General features: G+C 42.1%; 2 protein-coding genes across 4 annotated transcripts in view; both read right to left on the bottom strand.

The window, feature by feature from the left end:
* Hs3st-B (Heparan sulfate 3-O sulfotransferase-B) overlaps nt 1-23,507 on the bottom strand; it is a 292,186-nt gene that overhangs the window by 257,683 nt on the left and 10,996 nt on the right. For 2 of the 3 annotated variants that reach the window (XM_065228917.1, XM_065228919.1), the window contains exon 2: nt 14,446-15,177. The gene's annotated coding sequence lies outside the window, so the exon portion shown is untranslated. Of the gene's footprint in view, nt 1-14,445; nt 15,274-23,507 lie in introns of those variants that run through there. The other variant, XM_065228918.1, reaches the window with a different exon arrangement.
* Nucleotides 5,865-7,288, bottom strand: LOC135707115 (uncharacterized). The gene is made up of 2 exons (XM_065228846.1): nt 6,902-7,288; nt 5,865-6,152 (listed from the first exon to the last, which is right to left on the bottom strand). The coding sequence occupies exons 1-2, from the start codon at nt 7,286-7,288 to the stop codon at nt 5,865-5,867; spliced, it is 675 nt and encodes a 224-aa protein (XP_065084918.1).

Genomic DNA, 23,507 nt, shown 5'->3' with positions numbered 1-23,507 from the left:
TCTGGCAGAGCAAGCAGGTGTGAAAAGCGAGAAGAAAAATCTCCCCCAAATAATCCTTTACACCTCGACGAACGATTCCGTACCCAAACAAAAAATCCGCACGAGTTTCGTATCTTCGCCGTTTCATCTCATCATCATTCAGTTTGTCTGGCAGTCAGTCAGTCAGTCAGTAAATTCGCGTCACAACCAGGGTTCATCACTTTGCATCAACCTAACAAATGTGTAGCAGCCGGATCCTCTTCCTCTGCCTGCGGGTTCTCCGATCCCATCTACGCCCAGACGCACACGTGAGGCTAACAAACCCGAAAAGTGGTCCGAGTTTATATTTTTCACTTGGCTCCGCATTTTTATTCGATTTTCCTTTCGTCCGTCCGTCAGTTCACCTTTGACGGGGCTCTGTGGAATTATTTATATCTCATTTTACCCCGTTTGCCCCCAAACTCGAAAATTGGACGCGGTAGCTAAATGAGAAATGTATGAAAATGGACCTAGATCCCAACAGCGATCCCAACCTTTGGTGGTCGGTAAAATAAAATTAAATATGGGACGGTGCCGAAAGAGGGAAATTCCGGCTCGGGATTTTCGGATGAACGTTGAAATTTGTTTCCAATTTGTTTTGACGAGGGGTCGGTAGACGAGACGGCAAATAAAATGGGGATTTCTACTTACCTCTGTCAGGTGCGGGAGGTGCGTGCAGGTGCTTTAGTCAGATTTGCTTAATCGATGTCAGTTTTGATTCCGGCAAACTTGTGTGTGTGTGTTACTATTTGATGTCCACGATGACACTAAGTGCAAGTTCAGAGGATTGAACAGCGAAAAGCGTACGCCTGTCACCACCGTTTCATTATCCCAGTTTAAGATAATGTCAACGACTCTAATCAATAGAACAAGCCATCAAATTAAAATATTCAAAACGTCCCACATCACGAATCACGAAAAGGTCCTCCATTCAGCAGACGCTTGTCAATAATTGAGATCGAAGGGGGATCGTTCCCACTCCAGCAGACCAACCATTGTTTAAGGCCTGTACGTGGCTCTGCCTACGACGACTAATCGCCATCACATCTCGCCAGTAAAAATCCTTATGTAAAGTGACACGCTTTCATCCGACACGTTCCTCGTGGCGCCACTTGCTCGGCTCTCCTCCAGTCTAGTGTAAGTAATGAATAAATAAAATATGCACGACTGGGTGCGGGAGACCGTGTCACGTACTTTTTATGAAATTGTGTGCTGAAATTCTACATGGCAGTGGTTGCCCAAAAGGGATAGAACTTTCCGAACATCGCACGAAGTCTTGTCTCGTTCGCCAAGCAACACCATCGCATCTTGTGCATAGGAAATAATGCGACCCGAAACGCGTGACTTTCGATAATAAAACATGCATGGGGGGTTCGTTTGCACTCCCTACTTCTACTTAGATAGAAAGCATGGTCCCAGCACTATACTGGGAAGGAAAAGATGCCAACATTCTCGAGACATGCTACAAGCCAACAACGCCAACGACGACGACGACTTGAGGTCGTCTATCTCTCGGCACTCTGTTTCATCTGCCTCTCGTGTCGTGAGCCGCCAAATGAACATTAGCTATATGGACCATGTCCTCCCAACCCCAACCCCAACTCCTCACCGTCGGCATCGATGTAGTCTGTCTGCCGCCGCCAGCCAAATTTTCGGGAAGCTTGAACCCGACTCGTGGAAGATTTTATAAGAAGGAATAATGAAGATGCGATACGCACAGCAGTGCGGTGCGGCACTCATATTTTTATTTGGGGGGTGGCATTCCCAGTTTGTTTGGAATTTCAATTTTTAAGACGGTGTAAGTCCCTTTTTTATTTGGCTCAGAATCGGTAATGATCTGTAACGAATGTTTCCTTGGTGCCAGGATGACTGAACTTTCGTTCGCCGCAATACGGCCTCGTGACGTCGCTTTATAGCATAGTTGTATGAAGTACGGTCCTGTGTGGAAACATAAATAATTGCACTATATTTGTCCCATTATGTAAGTGCACTCTCGTCTTTTATATTCAACTAATAATCGTTTTTTTGGTATAGTTTAGTCGAAGTAGCTTCGAAACAAAACACCAAAAAATGATAAGACCTACACAAATTTAACAAAAAAGTGAATCTTAGACAATTGTCTGAGTAGCAAATTTTTCCATCAGAGGGTGCAGACGCCGAGTTGGCATGAAGGGCATCATTCCTCGTTTTTGTTCCGAATTCATTCCATTAGCAGTGATGATTCTACTAACTGACGACCCGTTTCCGGGACGAAGATTTGTATAGAAACTAATAAACTAACTACAGTACTGGACAAAATAAATCATACGCTCAACGCAAAAAAGTACATTAAATACATCATATTTTTGCTATTCTGCACGCAATTTCAGCAGTATATTCAGAAAAGTTCAAGTATTTCTTATGGTGCATTCAATTAGCTGAATGAAAATTGTTAAATAATGTACTTTTCGACTTCTGCAAGAATTATATTTCTACGGATCCGCGCGGTTTCTACCCCAAAAGATCCACATCTACCAATCTCGTCCAGTTTACTTCGTTTTGCATACGCAACATTGATGCTGGTGCTCAGATCGACACCGCATACACTGATTTGAAATCAGCTTTCGATAGAGTTGACCACGGAATATTACTGAAACGTCTAGGAAGAATTGGTGTCTCTGCGGATCTTGTTAGCTAGTTTGGATCATACCTTACGGATCGTAGCCTCACCGTTAATATCGGATTTGAATCTTCGGAGCAATTTTCAAACTAATCTGGCGTGCCACAGGGTAGCAACCTGGGTCCTTTGTTATTCTCACTCTTCATCAACAAGCTTTCTCTCGTACTACCATCTAGCTGCCGTGTGTTTTACGCTGATGACGTCAACATATACATGATCATTAAAGGTATCGAGGACTGCTATGCTCTACAATTGCTGCTGAATAGTTTTGCTGATTGGTGCACCCGGAACATGCTGACGTTGAGCACCACAAATGTAACGTTATATCGTTTCATCGCAAGCTCAACCCGATTACGTATGATTATTCAATTAATGGTCAGTCCCTTGAGCGTTGTCTTCAAGTTCGTGATCTTGGTGTCATCCTGGATTCAGCGCTGACCTTCCGATCGCACTACAACGATACTATCTGTAGAGCCAACCGACAGCTGGGATTTATGTTCAAAATATCCTGCGAATTTACCGATCCCCTCTGCCTCCGGTCTCTGTACTGCGCACTGGAGCGATCGATTCTGGAATCCACCTCTGTAGTATGGTGCCCGTACCAGTGAACCTGGACTGGTAGGATCGAAGTAATTCAGAAAAAAATTGTGAGATATGCCCTACGACGCCTTCCGTGGCGAGATTAGTTAAACCTACCACAATATGGAGATCGATGCAGATTATTGGGACTGCAGACGCTTGAGCAGAGACGGAATGATGTCCAGTATCATCCACGGTGGATGCCATCCGCGACGTCATCCAGACGGCAGAGGTGGTCCACCGGAAACGAAGGGGCATTCGTTACTGCGCGGTGGTAACCTTAGATGTGAAGAACGCGTTCAACAGCGCGTGCTGGGGGGCGATAGCCCGCTCGCTACACCAGCTCCTATTTTCCCGGAGGGCTGTACAAGATTCTGGAAAGCTACGACACAGAAGACGGCGAAAAATGCGTAAGAGTCACCGCAGGAGTTCCACAAGGCTCCATCCTGGGCCCGGTGTTATGGAACGTCATGTACGATGGACTGTTGAGGATAAGATTCCCGGTAGGCGTGAAAATTGTAGGTTTTGCCGACGATGTCACGCTGATAGTCTACGGGGAATCCCTCGAGGAGGTAGAGCTGACAGCGGCTTACTGCGTCAAGCTTGTGGAGGAATGGATGAGATCCAGGAAACTAGAGCTTGCCCATCACAAGACGGAAGTGGTCGTAGTCAACAATCGCATGTCGGTACAGCATGCGACGTTGAAAGTCGGCGGAAGCACAATTAGGTTTGTGCGCTCTCTGAAACTCTTGGGGGTTATGCTCGATGATAGGCTCAGCTTCGGCTGCCACGTTGGGTACGCCTGCAAGAGAGCGTCTATGGCTGTGGAGGCATTATCCCGCCTGATGTCAAACAGCTCGGCAGTGAATGCCAGTAAGCGCAGGCTCCTCGCTGGGGTCGTAGTATCTATCCTCAGATACGGCGGCCCTGCGTGGGCTGCGGTACTGGATATTGACTGCCACAGGCGGAAATTAGAGAGCACACACAGGCTAATGTGCTTGAGGGCGGCCAGTGCATACCGCACTATCTCGAGAGAGGCCTATCTGTGTCATAGCAGGGATGATTCCAATCAGCCTTATCATTAAGGAGGACGTGGTGTGCTATGACGTGAGGACCGTTCGAAGGGGTGCGCAACAACGCGTGAGCTGTGTCGACCGCGAGATGGCAATCGAAGTGGGAAAACTCCACAAAGGGGAGGTGGACTTACCGCTTGATACCTTCCGTATCAAGCTGGGTCAACAGGCGCCACGGGGAAGTAAACTTCCACCTGACACAGTTCCTGTCAGGCCATGGCTGCTTTAGGAGCTACTTGCATAGGTTCAAACATGCAAGTACTCCCATCTGCCCCACGTGTGCTGGCGTCGAGGAGACCGCCGAACACGTTGTGTTCGCCTGTCCACGCTTCGAGCCAGTATCGAGCGCTATGCTAGCGATATGCGGAGCGGATACCAGTCCGGATAACATCGTTCCTAGGATGTGTGGTACCACCGAGAACTGGAGCGCGGTGGTGACTGCGGTCACCCACATAGTTTTGGAATTGCAACGACAGTGGTGTGCCGAGCAGCAGTTGCCTACTGCCCGACTAGATCGATAGAGTATTGCTAGAGAAGCGCCATAGCGCTACAGCGGCCCCTCCCACGAAGTAATGCCTTCGGGTGGTTCCGGGGAGGTCAAGGGCCAAGCGCGAAAACGGCGCCGGTGGTGTAGTGGTAAGCGTGATTACCTCTCACCCCAGCAGGCCTGGGTTCAATCCCAGTCGGCGCCGCCGGGATGTTCTGAGGCATAACATCTCTGATCACGCCTTCCTTCGGATGGGAAGTAAAGCCGTTGGTCCCCGGTTCATGAGTTGATGGGTCGATAGGTAGGGTCCAGGTGTGGGAGCTGCCTTCCTGGCACGTCGGTAGCATTGGTGCTCAGCACGGAAAACAAGATCGACGGAAAAAACAAACCAAAGGAAGAAGGGCCAAGCGCACAGGGTAAGGTTTAGTGGGTTGGGAGTGAAATTCTCCCATCCCCACACCCTGAGTTCCTTCCTTTGAGCGTGCGTGTTGATGAGTGGATACAATGATCTTATCAAGATGTAGCACTTGTTTTTGGTTTTGTCAACGTGCTTCCTGAAAATCAGCTTACTGTCTAATGTTAGGCCTAGGTAGTGTTGTGTTCTCGAAGAGAAGGAAACTAGTTTTAGGTTTAAGAGCTAATTATATTTCGACTTGTCTCTTCGGTGGTTGGAACTAAACTCACAAAATATTTTCAGTTTGTTACTTTCCTACCATGGCTACAAATCATGGCCTACCAGGCAACATATTCTTCTGATGTTTACGCCGATGGTACATCTTTCCCTTTTTTTAAAAAAAGAGATCGTAGGGTGCCAGCCAAGCTGGAAGTCTACGGGTTTTTCCTTCACGCTGTTAGCAGGAACAACAGATTCGTCATGCATCATTACATCATCGGGCTCGTCATCATCAGGAATCAGTTCATTATCTGGAATTGGTTCTTCTATCAGCACTGCTGGGACCAACGGTTTCGGAGCTTGTAGGTGAAACTCGTCAACTAGCAAGGCGAAGGGAAGTTGATTGCGTGGATTTGGAGATTGATCGGCATCATTTTAATCCGGATATCGTTGTTTTGGCTGGTTGGTGTGTGCTCGAATCAAGCGTCCATGTTCGAGCAAAACAGTGTAGTTCACTTTGCCCTTGCGCTCGATTACCTGTCCCGGAATCCAATCGATTGTGTTGCGACGATGGACCTGAGCGTAGACCAAATCATCCGGATCGAATGATTTCTTCACTACGCCATGCCGTCTGTTGAATTCAGCGTTCTGCTTCTTGTTCTCCAAGGTTGGACTCTGAACACAGGGCTTCAATAGGTCCAGGCGAAGTTCGTATTGGTCTTCCTAAAATATATGGGCAGGTGTCTTATCATCCGAAGCGCGTCTATTTGGAGTTGACCGGAAAACTGAGAGAAACGTCTGGAGATGATGGAATGTTACCATGGCTTCCCCTTCGGTGAGTTTCTTGAGTCCTCTCTTAAGGGTGTCAACAAAGCGTTCAGGTTGCCCATTCAATTGTGGGTGGTAAGGGGCTGCCGTCAGGTGGTGGATCCCATTTTCTTCACAGACTTGCTTGAATCGAGCACTTACAAACTGGGTACCGTTGTCCGAAACGAGGGTGTGTGTTTTGCCGTACCTTGCGAAAGTTTCTTGCAGAATTTCCAATGTCGCTGTAGTAGTTTTACAGTGGGACCTGAAGATTTCCGGCCACTTCGAACGACCACGACGAAGTAGTGATAACCACCAACTGGACCTGCGTAGTCGATGTGGATCCTCTCCCACGGTTTCGTTGGTATCGGCCACGATTCAAGGGTAGTCTTACGGGGCGATTTTGTTACAACAGCACACGGGAGACACTGGCGCACAAACGTTTCAACATCGTCGTCTATGTTGGGCCAGTAAACAAAACTTCTTGCGAGTGACTTCATTCGGTCTATTCCGGGGTGTCCACGGTGGAGTTGTCGGATGATGCGCTTGCGGAATCGTTCTGGAACTACAACTCTGTTAGCGAACATGACGCAGTCTTGGGTGACCTGGAGGCTCTCTCGTCGGGAATAGAACTGACGAACAGCTGTATCTGGTAGCTCGCTTACAATGTTTGGCCAGCCATTGCGGATGTAGTTGATTACCACTTGTAGGACCAGGTCGTCTTGCGTTTCCTTGGAGATCATATCGGATGTGACCGGCAAACTGGATATTGAGTCTGCGAGAATTGCTTTCATGTCAGATTCCGTTTGGAGAGCAGCAATCACGTATTCCTCGTCTGGTTTGCTGTGACAGCTCATCAAGCGGGACAACACGTCGGCATTTCCAAAACTAGCCGTTGGGATGAACTGGATGTAGAAATCATACAGCAGCATCGTTAGCGCCCAACGCTGAAGACGATTGGCGGTGTAAACGGGAATGCCGTTCTTGCTGCCGAAAATTTTAAGGAGTGGTTTGTGGTCGGTCTGCAGCAAGAATTTTCGTCCGAATATCATCTTGTGAAAACGGGTGACAGTAAATACCAACGCGAGCGCTTCCTTCTCAATTTGACCATAGTTTTCTTCTGCAGATACCTGAAAAGATATAAAGAGCGCTGCTGTATGTCATTAGCTCATTTTCGCTTCGGACGGCATGGTGAACAGTAATAGCAGCAGTAGGAAGGTGGTGGCTAATCCACTCCTTCACACCTAACAAGCAACAATTGACTGGTCGTGGCAAAGGAGGAAAAGGTCTAGTAAAGGAGGCGCCAAGCGTCATCGCAAAGTTCTTCGAGATAACCGCCATCGGTCGTCTGGCTCGCCGTGGTGTCAAACGTTTTTCCGGTCTGATCTATGAGGTGTGCAGAAGGTGTTCCTGAAAAATGAGGTCCAAGATGCTGTCACCTACACTAAACACCCCAAGCGTAAGTGGCCATGGATGTCCTCTTCAATTTTTTTTTTTTTTTAACTCTTTATTTGTTCCAAATTCAAAATAAATTACATTTCATTTTAACCTAGGTGCTCCAGTTACTGCAGTAACGTACCAGCCTTAATTGTTATGATATATATCTAAGTGTTTTTACATTGTTCATGTCTTGGCAATTCAGTATTTTAAACAGGTTTTTTAACCTGCATGTCAGTATAACAAGTGATATCTTAAAACTAAAAACTAAAACTAAATCTTTTCTAAATATAAAGGGAATTAATCGTTGCAATTGAGGATTGCAACGATTTTTGCCTGAAATTATTAATTATTTTGTTGGACATTTGTGCTAAAGTCTCAACATTCGAAATTTTATGTACTTCGGTTGTACTGTACCAGGGAGATGTTCTCTTCAATAAAACGGCCCTTTTCAGGGCCATCAAGCTTACATCAGTAAAGAGTTGGTATAGAATTTATCTGTGCTTGATTGTCCATATTCACAACCACAAGCCCCCAACGACCACACAAAATGCTCTCCAGAGTTGTAATCTTGTAACCAAACTTGGAAGCAGGGGTACAAGTGATTTTGATTGATTCTCTTAATCAACTTTCTCTTTGAAAAAAATTACTACAAATTTGGACGCCTACAATTCAAAAACGGAAAGAGTTGAGATTATATATAATTGATCAATTAAAAGAACTAAATGCTCTTCACATTTATTCCGTCCACTAGCGGTCCTACGTCAAGCTTCCGTTCGTGCCTCTAGGCACAGACCCTTCTACTTTTTTTGTTCTCCCGGACCAACAATTTGTGGTCTCGCGTTTATTTACACGCTGTAAGGTGCGTTAAAGAGCTCGGCACGGTCGGTATTGATGTTGGTTCGCTCGTAACTATTTATGAAAAAAAATTAAGTGTTTTCGACCGAAATTGATACCGAAACCCTGACTTTCACTCACTGGCTATAAAAAAAATATTATTCGGAATTATGCAATCATTAGATGCAAAAATGCTATTTTGTTCTTGTAAGTAGCAAGAAGAGGTAGTAAAGTATGTGTTTGACTCATAAAACCTGTCAATTTCGCTTTGAGAGCGTCACAATTAGCGGTCTTATGATTCGTGAGCGTTCACTCAGAGTGAGCACTCACGAGTCGTAAAATCGCTGATTGTGACGCACTGAAAGTAATATTGACAGATTTTATGTGTCAAACATATACTTCATGACCTCTTCTTGTAACTTACAAGTACTAAGAAGCATTATACTATATCATGATTTCATAATTCCAAAAAACATTTTTTTTACAGCAAGTGAGTGGAAGTAACCCTGCCGAAAGTGCTTCTGAACATGTTTCGCAGTTGGGTGTGGTGAAATTCGTGCATTCCCGGTTGATTTTCAGTGGAAATTCCGTATCATAAAATTGCTCACCGAGTTCCTTTTTTTTTGCCGTTCGAAGACGACGGGTTTGCTTTAGCGAGAGTGACGTTTATTGAATCCGTTTCTTTGCACGGGTGTGTTTTTTTGTAACAAGCGGTGTGTAAGTGAGCTTATGATTTTCATTGCCTACCGGGAGGCCGGTTCACCGGGTTCGGATGTTACGCTTTCGGCGTGTAGTTCTATCGAGAGTCTCGTCACCGTGTGCGGGTTTGAACACGGTCTGATTGGCAAATTAGCCGGGGAAAGTGCTGATAATGTGTCCGTCGAGAGTTTTGGTGGTGATTCGGTGGTCGACGTTGCCGTGAATCAGCGAGTTTATGGCTTGCAAAAGTGCTCGCCTCCTGGTCTCTCGCCAGTGTCAGATACGCCCAAGACTGAACGGGCGGTAGCTGGGGGCCGTGAACGCAAACCTCCTCCGAGATGACCATGGCAATGTAGGAAGTACTACAATAAAGGTAATTGCTATTAGATAGTTTTGCAAACAGTGACAGATAGCAGACATGAAGCTCAAGTGGAGGTGCCGGGCAAAGGTGCTATATCCTAGACAAATGGTAATTTACAAATTCGCTGTTGTCGTTGTCGTAGGCGCCGTCGTATTCGCCGTCGTAGTCGCTGACGTAATCACCGTCGTAGTCGTCGTAGGCAGTACCGTTAGTATATTGAAAATTAACCATCAACCGCTGAAACCAAGTGAAATTCGAGAACGTAATTTCATTTGAATAGTTTGTTTAACCAGGGCTTAAACAATCGTCACGTCGGTCATAGCTAGTTATGATTGCCTGAACCATGCGTAAAGAGCAAATCGAAAAATTGAACGTCGCGTGAAAGTGGAACTTAATGAAGGCCTAACCCAACAAACAATTTGAGCAGATTAGGAGCTGAATAAGCAATTTTTTGGTTGAAGAAGCATATTTTTGTCTGAACAGGCTCTTATTAAGCATTTAATGTTTGTTGGGAAGTACTCTTTCGTAGCTTTTAGTTTTAGGATTTGAAAGATCGTCGGTTGCACCCTCCCCTTGGCTAGTTTTTGCACCTTGCTGTTGGTGGGCGGGCTTAATTTCATGCTAGTGGAGTGTTGGAGACGGTAGGTTTATAGTCGGCGTTGCTGGCTCATGCCGCGATAGAATGGCGTCATGGGCAGGTAATGGGGATTTCTAAGCTTCCCCTCTATGATAAACCACTGCATGAGAGAGCCAAACATCTAGTCTAGCAGTGATAGTATCACACTTGTTACTCTTGTTACAAAGTGAAGCATTTTAGTCACTTGAAGGTGTCACCTGGGACGAACAAAGATATAATTAATATATGTCAAAGCCAGAAGTACTTGAAACACGTAAAATTTTAGTTGAAAAGCATGGGTTATGATTGTGTAGGTAGATTGGAGATTTCAGTTATTTATTAAATAAACTACAATTAGAGAATTCAGAAAGTTAATTAACATAAGAGATAGGACGCGGGGGGTCCGCTTAGGGAGGCGACTAGCCTATGAAGTTGTATAATAAATCTTCCTATTTAGCGTATTTGTTAATTACAGGCAATGTCAATAGCGAAAGTCATATCTTCAACCAGGCGCTTACGAACAAGTGAAGGTTTAGGAAAGATGTGTTAAATATGTTGATAGGTTGGAAATAAAAATTAGGATTGTTGCTAAAGCGGTAAGGTATGATGTGTCAACAAAACCCTTTTGAGCAAATTTTCAAACATCAAATTGATTGAGTGATTTATTGAAAGACATTGCGTTGCGAAAATTGACAAGTCATACATCTAACATAGTATTAGTAGCAGTGTCGCATAATCTTATCACAATTGCTGCAAATAGTGCTGGAGGGGCCGGCAGGGCTTAATACGGATCAAAACTAACATAACTACTAACACTAAAATGATCCCGGATCTAACACTTATCCATTGCACTTTTAGTTATACATTAGTTTTATTTTTCTACTAAGTCATCTATGCTTCTTTCTATTGTTTGGATCAAGTACAACTAATACTAACCTACCTTTATGTATGTTTTACTCCCTTTTAACCCATTATCTTTATGAATGGCGAATCATATGACGTGAGACACGTACAAGCTGGAACTCAAAGAATTACTTCGAACAGGATATCAAACAAATTCAGGACCAATCCAAATGAGACCAGAAACCAACAAGGCATCGGGGCGTTATATACTCGGAGAGGTATTTGATAAATAATCAAAAAGTGGTAAGTTAAAATCATAGTGGAGCCAAGGATCATGAGAGGTAATTGTCAATAATTCATTAATTAGTAGAAATCTCGATAACTTTTTCAAGGGAGCGTATCGGCTTTTCTAGGCGGTGCGTTTGGTCGTCGATTTGGCGTAACTGGTGGTTCGCCCGCGCGTGCTGGCACTATCATCAGATAGGGGAAATTTTCCTCTACCCGTTGGTGGTGTTGATAGGCGTGTGTGAGCTGCCGGTTGCGCCGGATCGACGATCGGATGCATAGCAGAAAAAAACAGATTGGGAAGGACAATAGACACAAGTTGAGACAACAAACAAGACAAGTGGGGGTTAATACACAAGACAAAATGACAAAATAAGTGACGACAGAAGACAAGACTGGGACAAAAATCAACCTTTTAAAAAAACAAGAATACGCAATTATAATATCAAAACTATTTGGATCAACACAAAAACAACAGTGACCAAACGAGCACCATAGCCTAGGAACGTCTGCGTGTTGATTTAAAATAAAAGCTCATAGAAGCAAAATTTATCAATAAAAGGGGTCCAGTGTAGAGTTTAAGCAAGTTGCTACCACTGTGATTACCACAAAAAAAAAGGGTTTGAAAGATCGTCGGTTGCAGTGGCTTGCTTACTGAGCAGCAAAAAAGCGGTCACAGGTCCTTTCATATTGAAAATGTATGTTAAGATCACTTGTTTATCGTGTATTTTATAAACTTTTCGTTGTCGTCAGTGCCGGGTTTGAATAGTTATAACAACTTGAGTAACGGTATAATGTAATATGAGGGGCTCGGTGGCCTTAGAGAAACCGTTTTTGCTTACTGAACAGAATATCATGAGTCTAATCTCAAGCCCATCCACATTCAAGATTCGTCAATCGTTTTATTTGTTAACATGACTACATGGTAACAGCAACTCGATGACTAAAAAGGAGCTCGCCTGCCTAGTGGCAAACGTTTTTGCTTACTGGGCAGAAGACCGTGGATTCAATCAAAAGCTCCTTCGCGTTGTATGATCGTTAGGACATCAATTCAGCTTATCGTTTACCAAAACGAACCCAGCTGGAAATCCAACCCTATTACCCAATATCCCAGTGATTCCTCGTGGAAGTGCAGAGGTGTTCTCGGCTTCCATCAAAGCGAGTGTCACGTCAACACATTCCTACCCCTCCCTTTATTGACCTGTGTTCGGGCGCAGCCGGCGCTGGTATTGCCTAGTTTAAGATCACCAATGTTTACACACTGAGGATGATTGGTAGTCCCAAGCATCGTCTATTGGTTCTCTGTGTAATTAAAACTGGTCTGGCAATAACAGAGTAGCAACCGTGGGCGGTCAATCATGTTCATGTCCATTGTAAGTAATTTTGTCATTGAACTCGGTGATAAGTGCTACCGCGCGCTCGGCGTTATCCTTGACGACTCTCAATTTCTTCAGTTGCTCAACTGCATGCTGATAGCTTGAATCTTCCATCCAAGTTTCAGGGCAGCGATCCATAAATTTCAAGTCGATATTGAAACGCTTAAAAAAGTAAACCGTTTCTACGCCTACAAAATCCTCTAGCCCAAGATTTTAGCACAGCGAAATGTCTACTTCTCCTCGACGCACGCATTTGGCGTCCAATTTACGCTTCAATGCTGAAAACCATTTTAATTTTAGTTGCTTTTGAAACATCTGGATCGAAAAAGGAAAGGGCAACAGTTTCAGAGCTCAGGTACCATAAATGGCGTGAAAATTATTCAGCGGCAGCCAACCACATCTTGATTCATCGTTGGCAGCTAAGCGCTTGCAATGTTTCAAGGTCGTTTTGAGGTGCGGAAAAAGGAGATGGTGCTTGAAACCAGGCTTTGACATAGATTGACATTTCGTTATATGCTTGATTTCGTCCTTTGTGAGACTAAACTGGTCTTTGAAGAGAAAAATCTTCAAGCAATACAAAACTTTGCTCATCCATCGTGCTCTGTGAACAGCTCCTGGCTTCTTGAAGGACACTCCGTTTGCCGGTGTTCCTCACAAAAATATCATACAGAGTTGTAAAACCTTCCTGTAATCATCTCTGGGTTGGAATTACCGTAATTAATAAAAACAAAGTAACGTTCAATAATTTTGTTTACATTCAAAGTGTTTTTAGTTAGCGATTTTCAGAGTTGGTTGGAAATGATAACATGAAGCTTTAGTGTGATAATTTATTAGCTAGAGAATGATCTTTAGAAGAGGGTAGGTGGATAGTTCCGTTAGAGTCCGACAGTATGAAAATTGAATAAAAGTTGAAAATGAGCGAAGGGCCATTAATGCGACAGTTTTTAAAGTTAGACGCACATTTTTTGCCGAACCCGTACGATGTACGCGGAGACTTGAAGTATGTCTTCAAGTCTACAGGCAAAAAATATGCGTCCTCCTTTTTCAGTTTATGAGCATTTTCAAATTTAAATGTGAACCGAGAAGTGAATTGCTGGTATAAATTCCTCTAGTATATACAGTTAGAGTATTTTCTGAAATACGCAGTTAGACAGCACAAAATGTTGTGAACAATTTCAATGACAGCTGTCCAGCAGTGCTCCCATTTTATTTAATAGACAATCAAATGCTTACGAGATTGTGCCCAAGATTTGCCGATGGATGTGCTGAATCAACTTTCGGCACACTGTGCTGAGTGACTTACCCCTTGCTACCGGCACAGTTATGACGATTTTAACATTATTCGATAATATCGTGATGTTTGAACTGACAATTGTGAAAAATTACAGGAAATCTGTGAAAAATCACAGAACTGTTTACCGAACGTTCAGCTGTTGAGATTTCGGTAAAATTTCACAGATTTCGGTGAAATAATCTAAGTGTGTAAGGTTCTTTAGAATAAAATTGTATCAATTATTAATAGTGAACTTTAGCTCGAGTAACACATGTTTCAGTCTCGGGGCACTTAATTTTACATGATATTTCACGTTTTACGTTCTATCCTTTATGTCAAAGGTGAATTCGGTCACGTGTATAATTAGTTATTTCAAAGTGTGCAAATCTATCACAAACCCTTGATTTTTCGACCCAGACGGTGTGTGTGTATTGAACAATATCAGATTTCCCGGAAGGTCATTCCATCAAATTGCTGCTTACCTGTTTCCGTTGTGATCCTCCACCGTTATCCTTTCTCGACTTCTTTTTCGCAAACGAGGTAAAACCTTCGCGTGCTACCGGCGCCGATGACGGCTGGTTGGTTGGTGTTTTATTAATTTTCGGCACGATCCCTTCGGTTCTGCTTCTGGGTATAATCCTTTACTCCAGAGCCGGAATGTCTTCCCCTCACTACTCACTTCCTCCCGTTTTGCTGCCTTCCGCTGTTCACTGAATTAGACAAAGTGCCGTAAGTAGAGCACGTTGTTTCACGAGACGCCACGTGGTGCTGTATAGCACGGCGGTGAGAATGATTATTTCAGTACACTTTTCACCACCATCGAAGAGAGCTATGTTTCTCTAGCGCTACTGGTGAAGCCAGCATCCATCGACCATTCAACTTCGAAAGACAGTGACTACAAGGACGGCGACGAGGCAGTTTTCCGAGCCACTTGCCATTGCCTTATTGGTTCGACCCAACCAACCCGACGCGACGCTTGTGAAATAGATATAAACACTTAATACTACGGAGTGGGTACAAGCAAGCACATCGCTGTGTCTGTGTCACTCTGTAGCAGAACAACTACTCACTTCAGCACCCCCACCCGGCTCGAGAACCCTGGCGAAGATTCGAAGATGAATCGGGTAGAAATTGTAGTGTCACGCCATTTCATGAAGGTTTTTTTTTCGTTTTCTGTTGTTGTGCTTTTCTCTGTTTTCCTTATTTTATAGGATCTGCCAATTGTTATTACTTTACAACTATCGCTATCGCGCTTGCTGTTGTCGTTTCTGATGTTGTCGTTATTGCTATTGTTGGCGTCGTCCGTGAGGCAGCACGTGGAGAACGGAGCGAAATGGGTGTCCTTATTTTATTTTGCCCTTAAGTGGTGCTTTTGCGTTTCATTCGTTTAAATAAATTAGTTTTAGGCCTTATGGGTCGCCCGCGATGATGCTCGGTACATTTTGACTCGAGGGATTAGGAACGGTCCGGAAATGGAAATGGTTCTTGGTAATAAGGGTTTATTTGATAAGGAATTGCGGCAAGAATTGATTCATAAAATTGGAATGAACAAACAAAAAACTGATGGGCGGATGAAAGCTCCCGCTTGATTTTAGATGAGCCAAATGGTCAATAAAGGCGACAGGTCCAAAATCTGGATTATATTTTTTTTTTCTTAAAATACTCCTACATAGGATTTTTTTAAGAAATTTAGTTCACTTGGAGTTCTAGTCAGAACTACATTGGATTTCAATTAATAGAAATTAGCATTCTCTTAATATTTATCTTGAAAGTCTAATCAGAACAGCCTTGGAGTTTTCTTCAAAATGCTTTTGACACTCTGAATTTTGTGTATCATACTTGAAGCTTCCGTGGAATTTTTCCTTCGAATTCCCTTGGAATGTCTCTAGAATACTATGGAATAAAGTTCTTACAGCAACCGTAACGGAGGCGCTGTTTTAGCAATGCGATAGGAGCGCGAGAGAGATGTTAAGTTAAGGTTCTACAAAGGGTAAATAATTTGTCTACTTCTTCTTTTTGAAATATTCTTCGATCATCATTTTCTAAATGTATTGGTAAAATTCATTGGAAGTGCATGTCACCACGCCAAAACTGTCCATGTTTCATAAATATCAACTGGTATGGTGAGGAAAGTTTAACCATCTCTTTTCTTCCTTCATTTCTCTACAACAGCAAATGTGACGTTACACTACCAAGTGCATAAGGACCTTTAATTTATGTTAAAGTTAAGTTAAAGTTAAATTAAAGTTAAGTTAAAGTTAAGTTAAAGTTAAGTTAAAGTTAAGTTAAAGTTAAGTTAAAGTTAAGTTAAAGTTAAGTTAAAGTTAAGTTAAAGTTAAGTTAAAGTTAAGTTAAAGTTAAGTTAAAGTTAAGTTAAAGTTAAGTTAAAGTTAAGTTAAAGTTAAGTTAAAGTTAAGTTAAAGTTAAGTTAAAGTTAAGTTAAAGTTAAGTTAAAGTTAAGTTAAAGTTAAGTTAAAGTTAAGTTAAAGTTAAGTTAAAGTTAAGTTAAAGTTAAGTTAAAGTTAAGTTAAAGTTAAGTTAAAGTTAAGTTAAAGTTAAGTTAAAGTTAAGTTAAAGTTAAGTTAAAGTTAAGTTAAAGTTAAGTTAAAGTTAAGTTAAAGTTAAGTTAAAGTTAAGTTAAAGTTAAGTTAAAGTTAAGTTAAAGTTAAGTTAAAGTTAAGTTAAAGTTAAGTTAAAGTTAAGTTAAAGTTAAGTTAAAGTTAAGTTAAAGTTAAGTTAAAGTTAAGTTAAAGTTAAGTTAAAGTTAAGTTTCAGATGATTCAGACGAACGTCAATCTATCCAGCGGGACAAACTTAACGAATTTCAAAGTTGATACGTGTTTTGGAATGTATCAATAGCGTACCATAGCGGACCTTCAAGGAGCATAGCGTACCTTCAAAGCTTCCCGGAAAACCCGGGTCCCGCTGGATAGACATACGATTTCAGCAATGACCAAGTCGATCGGCCAGATTTCTACGGAAATGTGGCGTACCAAATGCGTACTTTACGAATCTGTAATTCATTTTAAACGGACCTCTTATTTTCACTTAAATGCTTATACTAAACTTTTTAAATCAGTTTATATATGAATTCTGGGCACGGAATTGGATTCCTCGGAAAATTTAAGCCCAATTTCATTTAAAAAAACATTATTCTTAAGTGCATTCTAGCCTATTAGAGGATCAAAAACAGTTTTTTTTTATTTGCATCCATTAAAAATATACTAATTTCGAACAAAACCGATAATAACATGAATAATTATGGAGACGCACGGTGCTGCTTGGAAATCTCCATCATGAGAAATGCCTTGATAACTTTCTGATCGGTCATGACCAACGTACCTAACTGGAATTCACTTTCTGATAGAATTTACCAGTGATTTAAATAAAAATAAATGCAAATAAAAAAACTGTTTGGTCCTCAAATTGGCTAGAATGCACTTAAGTATAATGTTTTTTATATGAAATCGGGCTAAAATTTTTCGAGGAATCCAATTCCATGCCCAAAATTCATATATAAACCGATTTAAAATGTTTAGTATAAGCATTTAAGTGAAAATAAGAGGTACGTTAAAAGTGAATTACAGATTCGTAAAGTACGCATTTGGTACGTCACATTTCCGTAGAAATCTGGTCGATCGACTTGATCATTGCTGAAATCGTATGTCTATCCAGTGGGACACGGATTTTCCGGGAAGCTCAAACGTACCTCAATCAAAATCCTTGAAGGTACGCTATGGTACGCTATTGGTACATTTCGAAACACCTATCAACTTTGAAATTCGTAAAGTTTGTCCCGCTGGATAGATTGACGTCCTCAACGGTGATGCAGCAGAAAACGAAGGTAGCACGGCAACAGACCTTGGAGCTCGCGCAGAAGACGACAGGCTACCCGAGCAAAGTTGGAGATCAAATTGAAATTGAAATTTGCTGTTATGATATAGCAGAACCTTTAGCAGCCATATTTAATGCCAACATTGTGGAAGCAGTCGTACATGTTTCCTGTTTTCAAAGCTGGAAATAAACGGGCAGTCTTTCGGCAGCGTCCAAACTGTTTGAGATCATCTTGAGCGAATTTGTTCTGAATCGCTCGAAGAACTACATTTCAACTGACCAGCATGGATTTATTCCCGGTAGATCGGTAGCTACTAACTTTTTGGATTTCACCAGTACATGCATCACCGCGATGGAGGATAAGTCACAAGTCGACGTCATATATACTGATCTGAAAGCCGCAAAAGGTTTTGTTATGCAAGCTTCCCCGACTAGGAGCGTCTGAGGAACTTAGGTCGTGGTTACATTCCTACTTGACTGGACGAACTCTTCCAGTACGACTAGGATCTTCTGTCTCTTCTACGTTTACCAGCACCTCTGTAGTACCTCATGGAAGTAACCTGGGCCCACTTTTGTTTACGTTATTCTTCAACGATGTAGCAGCTTTGTTGGGAGTTAAATGCAAACTCGTTTATTTATTTATTTATTTATTTAATAAGTCATCTGACAAAGTTGTCTTAATGAATAAACTATTCGTCTTAAATAAGGTTCAGTCTTTTTACTCTATTCTCAAATTGAGGGGTGGACATATCAAAATCAAACGTGGACTCGACGGATACAAACAAACGAACCATTGCACAAATAGGCTGGTTGCAGCCATAAAGAGTACAATGAAAGCTCGGTTTCATCAGGGATTGCTGACGTAACATCCTACCTGAAGCACGGAAATCAAGCAGTGACAGAAGATGAGATCAATTGACGTCACCGTTGAGTAATTTAGCTATAAACGTAGCCTGTTGTAGCTTACGTCACGTCTTCGATCAAGCATTTCGAGGTCAAGCAGACGGCATCTGTCGGGATATGCTGGAAGGTTCAAAGGATCACGCCACTGTAGGTTTCTGAACGCAAGTCGTATGAATCTTTTTTTGCACATGCTCGATTCTTAGATTCCATGATACGTCGTTTGGAGCCCATACAGTTGAAGCATTTTCTAGGATCGGCCTTACGAGTGAACAATACAATGCTTTTAGACAGTGTGGATCCGTGAAATCCTTGGCAATATTAGATATGTAGCCAAGTTGACGATTAGCCTTAGAAATAATCGATGCATAATGGGAATGAAAGGAAAGCTTCAAATCCAATACGACATCAAGATCCGTCACTTGATCCACTCTGCTAAGAACAGTATCATCGATGTGGTATTCATAAATTAACGGGTCATTGGACCGATGGAAGGTCATCACATGACATTTCGCGACCCTGATGACAAGCTTGTTCGAGCGGCACCACTGAACGAACATGTTGAGCAACATTTGCAGGTGAAAACAGTCCTCGATCCAGCGTACCACCACATAGATTTCATCAGATCATCAGCATATACGAGCTTGCATTTGTGGCCAAGGGTAGATGCAGCGTCATTGAAGAATAACACAAACAATAACGGTCCCAAGTTACTTCCTTACGGGACACCGGACGTGCTAGCAAATGGCGATTAAACATAAGATCCGTGTTTAAAGAACAGCGTTCTGCCGGTCAAGTACGATGACAACCACGACACCAATCGATTTGAGGCTCCCAATCGCGATAGCTTGCAGAGCAACACTTTATGATCAATTTTGTAAAAAGCCGTCTTTAGGTCCGTATAGATTACGTCAACCTGCGCTTTATCTTCCATAGCCGAAAAACAGGCAGTAGTTAGATCCAGCAAGTTAGTAGCAACAGACCTACCGGGAATAAATCCATGTTGATCTGACGAGATGTGGTTTTTTGTAGCGCGTAGAATTTGATCACTGACGATAATCTCGAGAAGCTTCGATGCGGCAGAAAGGCTGGTTATCCCACGGTAGTTTTTAACATCTCGTCGGTCACCACTTTTGTGCACAGGAAACATGTAGGATAGTTTCCAGCTCATGGGAAATTCACCTCGCTCAAACGAATGGTTTAAAATGAAGGCTAGTGGCTCAGCTACTGCGCATGCGCAGCGACGGAAAACATCAGGAGGGATACCATTCGGGCTAGGAGCAAATGAATTCTACAACTTTTTTGAAGCACCGATGATCATTGCAGATGAAATTTCGAACGTGTCTAAATCAACTGCATCGAGCGTGACATTTGACGCAGCCAGTTCGGCCTCGACGTCGAACGATGACACTGATTCGAAGATGGATGCGAAATGCATCGCGAAGAAATTGCATGCTTCTTCTTCACAATTGGACTCTTTGCCATCATAGATCACATAAGGCGGAACTGATGAGCTTTTCCTCTTGCTGTTTACGAAACCCCAAAACGATTTCGGATCCCGGCGTAAACCAAACTGCACCCTCAAAACGTGCGATTTGTAGAGTGAAGCATTCAACTTTCTGTAGCCGTCGCTTGCTCGTTTGAAGTTAGCTTTTGCAAATACGGATTTATGCGCACGGAAATAACGTTGCCACCGATTGCGTTCTTTCTTAGATTTCCGAAGAAGGGGCGTACTCCAATGAGGAGAAACAGGTTTTCTCTTCCTATGAATGTTTAAGTTCAACCATTGGTGAAAGATGGCACAAAAATTTGAGGCCATGTCATGTACATCCACACTGTCGTAGACACAATTCCAGTAGAGGCCTGACAGGTAAGCGGAAAGCACATCAAAGTCGATTTTGCGGTAATTGAGTGCTCTTTGAATTCATTTGCCACCGGAAGTGACCTAGGACATTCAGCTGCAACATTAACGCGAATATTAAGTGGGGGGTGGTGCAGATCTACTGGCAGTAATGAATCATCAGTAGAATATACTACAGAAGAGCTACCCACGGGCGCGAAAACCAAATCGAGAGTGCGACCTAAATTATTCAGCTGCACGTTAACTTGATTCAGGTTCAAGAAGTCCATACCGTCGAATAACGCTGTACTCGCCGGAGTCAAAAGCGTCGAAGAAGCAAGACGAATACCAATGCCATACCAGGCAGTACGAGGTTGATTGTAATCGCCGCACACTGCACACTGCAGATGGTCTTAAGCTTACGTCATAGTTCACTCGATGGAGGATTGCCATCGTCTTCAAGCTCTGCTAGATTTGTTTGTGGATTTATGCCGTCGCAATAAGCTCATCATCAGCGTTCCAAAGTGTGCAGTGATGACGTTTCACCGCTCTAAGAGTTCAATCCTTTACGACTACTGCATTGACAATGTAACGCTTCGCAGAGTAGAACGTATGACTGATCTTGGTGTTCTTTTGGACCCAAAGTTGACCTTAAATCTTAACTATTCCTCGATCATCTCTAAGGCGAATCGTCAACTTGGATTTATTTCGAAGATTGCACGAGAGTTCAAAGACCCTCACTACTTGAAGGCACTATATTACTTTTTAGTTCGGCCCATACTTGAGAATGCATCTGTGGTCTGGTCTCCATATGAGCTAGTATGGAATCTCCGAATAGAACGTTCGTGTTATTGGACCTGGACACATTAGAATACAGAAGAACAATGCAACCAGCCTTATTTGTAGCGAAACTTTTAAATGGCGATGTGGACTACCCTGAACTGCTTTCACAATTAAACTTCCGTGTTCCTCAAAGGTTGTTGCGGCAATCATCTATACTACAACCAAGATTCCATCGGACTGCATATGGATACCATGAGCCAATGTCTACGATGATTCGGGCATTCTCCGCTGTCGAAGAAGCATTTGAATTCGAAACCGATTGAGAAGATTGTGATTATCTAAGTTTTATTCATTAATACAACTAGGTACTGTCAGATGAATTACAATAAATAAATAAATAAATGATTTAATAAATGCCATCAGTGTCACTTGTTGCATTTCCGACATTTTAGTTATTCTAAATTCACTGCCTACCTTTCTAATCCCAAGCAGCGCCAGCAGTAGAGACAAGGAAGAGGAGCTTTTTAAGAATATCTGAAGCTAGAAGTGGACTGCGACGACGACGGAAGTATTAACATTTGTATTCCTGTGTTTTGTCAGTTCATCTCTTTACATTGCACTTAATTTTCATACCGCATTTCAAAAATAAAATTCAATTATAGCTCTAAAATAGCATCAAAATATTTAAATTGCGCATTTGTGTTCACATTGTGTTTACTGCACTTGAAATGAGAGGAATGTTTTACTGTCATAATTTAATGTTTACAATTCTGCATTGCTGTGCAATACTCTTCCGGGAGCTATTATTCAACTTAAATTTGACGTGCTTCAAGGAACAACAAAGGTTGGAACATACTGTTGTTTAATGCCTTGAAAAGCTCATAATTTACATTGCTGTTAAGCTTTCGGCTGATTAAAATTACCAGATTTAGATGTTTAAAAGCTGAACAAAGGTTAAAGTGGTCTATATACTAAGACTGAATTAAAATCGTTGAAAGAACACTTGTTAAGCATCACTCAGGTAACAATTTGATGCTTAACAAGTGTTGTTCAATCGATTTTAATTCAGCCTTAGTTTGAATAATTGTTGTACATAGACCACGTTAACCTTTGTTCAGCTTTTAATCATCTAAATCTGGTGATTTTTATCAGCCAAAAGCTTAACAGTTATATTAATTATAAGCTTTTTAAGGCATTCAGAAGCTTCTAGTTTTATACAGCAGTATTATACAGCAATGCAGAATTGTAAACAACAACTGGTGACAGTAAAACATTCATATCATTTTCAAGTGTAGTAACACAATGTGGACACAAGTGCGCGATTTATTTCGATCGTCATGTGGAAGCTGTTTTAGTGCCACAATTGAGTTATATTTTTGGAATTCTGTCTGAAAATTCAGTGCAATATAGCAGTCAAAACACAGAAATACAAATTTTAATGCTTCCGACGTCGTCGCAGCCCACTTCTACCTGGAGCTATTCATAAAAAGCTCCCCTACTTTGTCTCTACTGCTGCCACTGCTTGGGATTTGAAAGGTAGGCAGTGAATTTAGAAGAACTAAAATGCCGGAAATGCAACGAGTGACACTGACTACATTTAACAAATCAGGCTATCAAAATGTTTGAAGTGCATTGCTGATTTGTGGAGTAGTGTTAAGCTAAAATAAGGCTTGTTCAATCTTTAGATCAGCTAACTGATTGAGGTTGAATTATGGGGATACAATTAGCTTTACGCACTACTAATCAACTCTATATTCAGCCTGCTGTTAATCAGCTTTGTACACCTTGAATCAACCAATGATCTGTTCTTACTGTTCAGCTTGAATTGTTACTTGGGCAATTTGTTACCAGGTTCTACCATTTGTATTCCATTTTCACCTTATAACTTCGTCCACATGTAAGATAGAACATTTTCATCTTGCACAAAAAAAAAGAAATACTTCATCTTCAACGTTTCCATAGCTAATGTACTCAAAAAATTAAGAAATATTCTGGAAGACATTAAAATGCTATACTCAATAATTTCGTCGCAAATGACCACGTCCCACTTTTTTTGATTTCGTCCCACTGTGTTTTGCCAGGAACTGCTCAGTTGCGAACGGATTGAGAGTGCACCTTGTTTACCAAGAGTTTTCTAATTTTTTTTTTAATTCAGAAATCTACGTAGCTTTTGTAAACACAACCTGC

Source organism: Ochlerotatus camptorhynchus, unplaced genomic scaffold (assembly GCF_037179485.1).
Source record: "Ochlerotatus camptorhynchus isolate MF236.1 unplaced genomic scaffold, CSIRO-AGI_Acam_v1.1 ptg000304l, whole genome shotgun sequence".
NCBI classification, from domain to species: domain Eukaryota; kingdom Metazoa; phylum Arthropoda; class Insecta; order Diptera; family Culicidae; genus Ochlerotatus; species Ochlerotatus camptorhynchus.
Note: the sequence above shows the minus strand (reverse complement) of the source record. Positions and strands in the feature narration are given on the sequence as shown.

Excerpts from the sequence above, each read along its gene's own strand:
- LOC135707115 (XM_065228846.1), bottom strand. The coding sequence starts at position 7,288 with ATGATATTCGGACGAAAATTCTTGCTGCAGACCGACCACAAACCACTC. Across the intron at positions 6,153-6,901 it reads GCAATGGCTGGCCAAACATT|GAAGACCAATACGAACTTCG; the intron begins GTAAGCGAGCTA and ends CATATATTTTAG.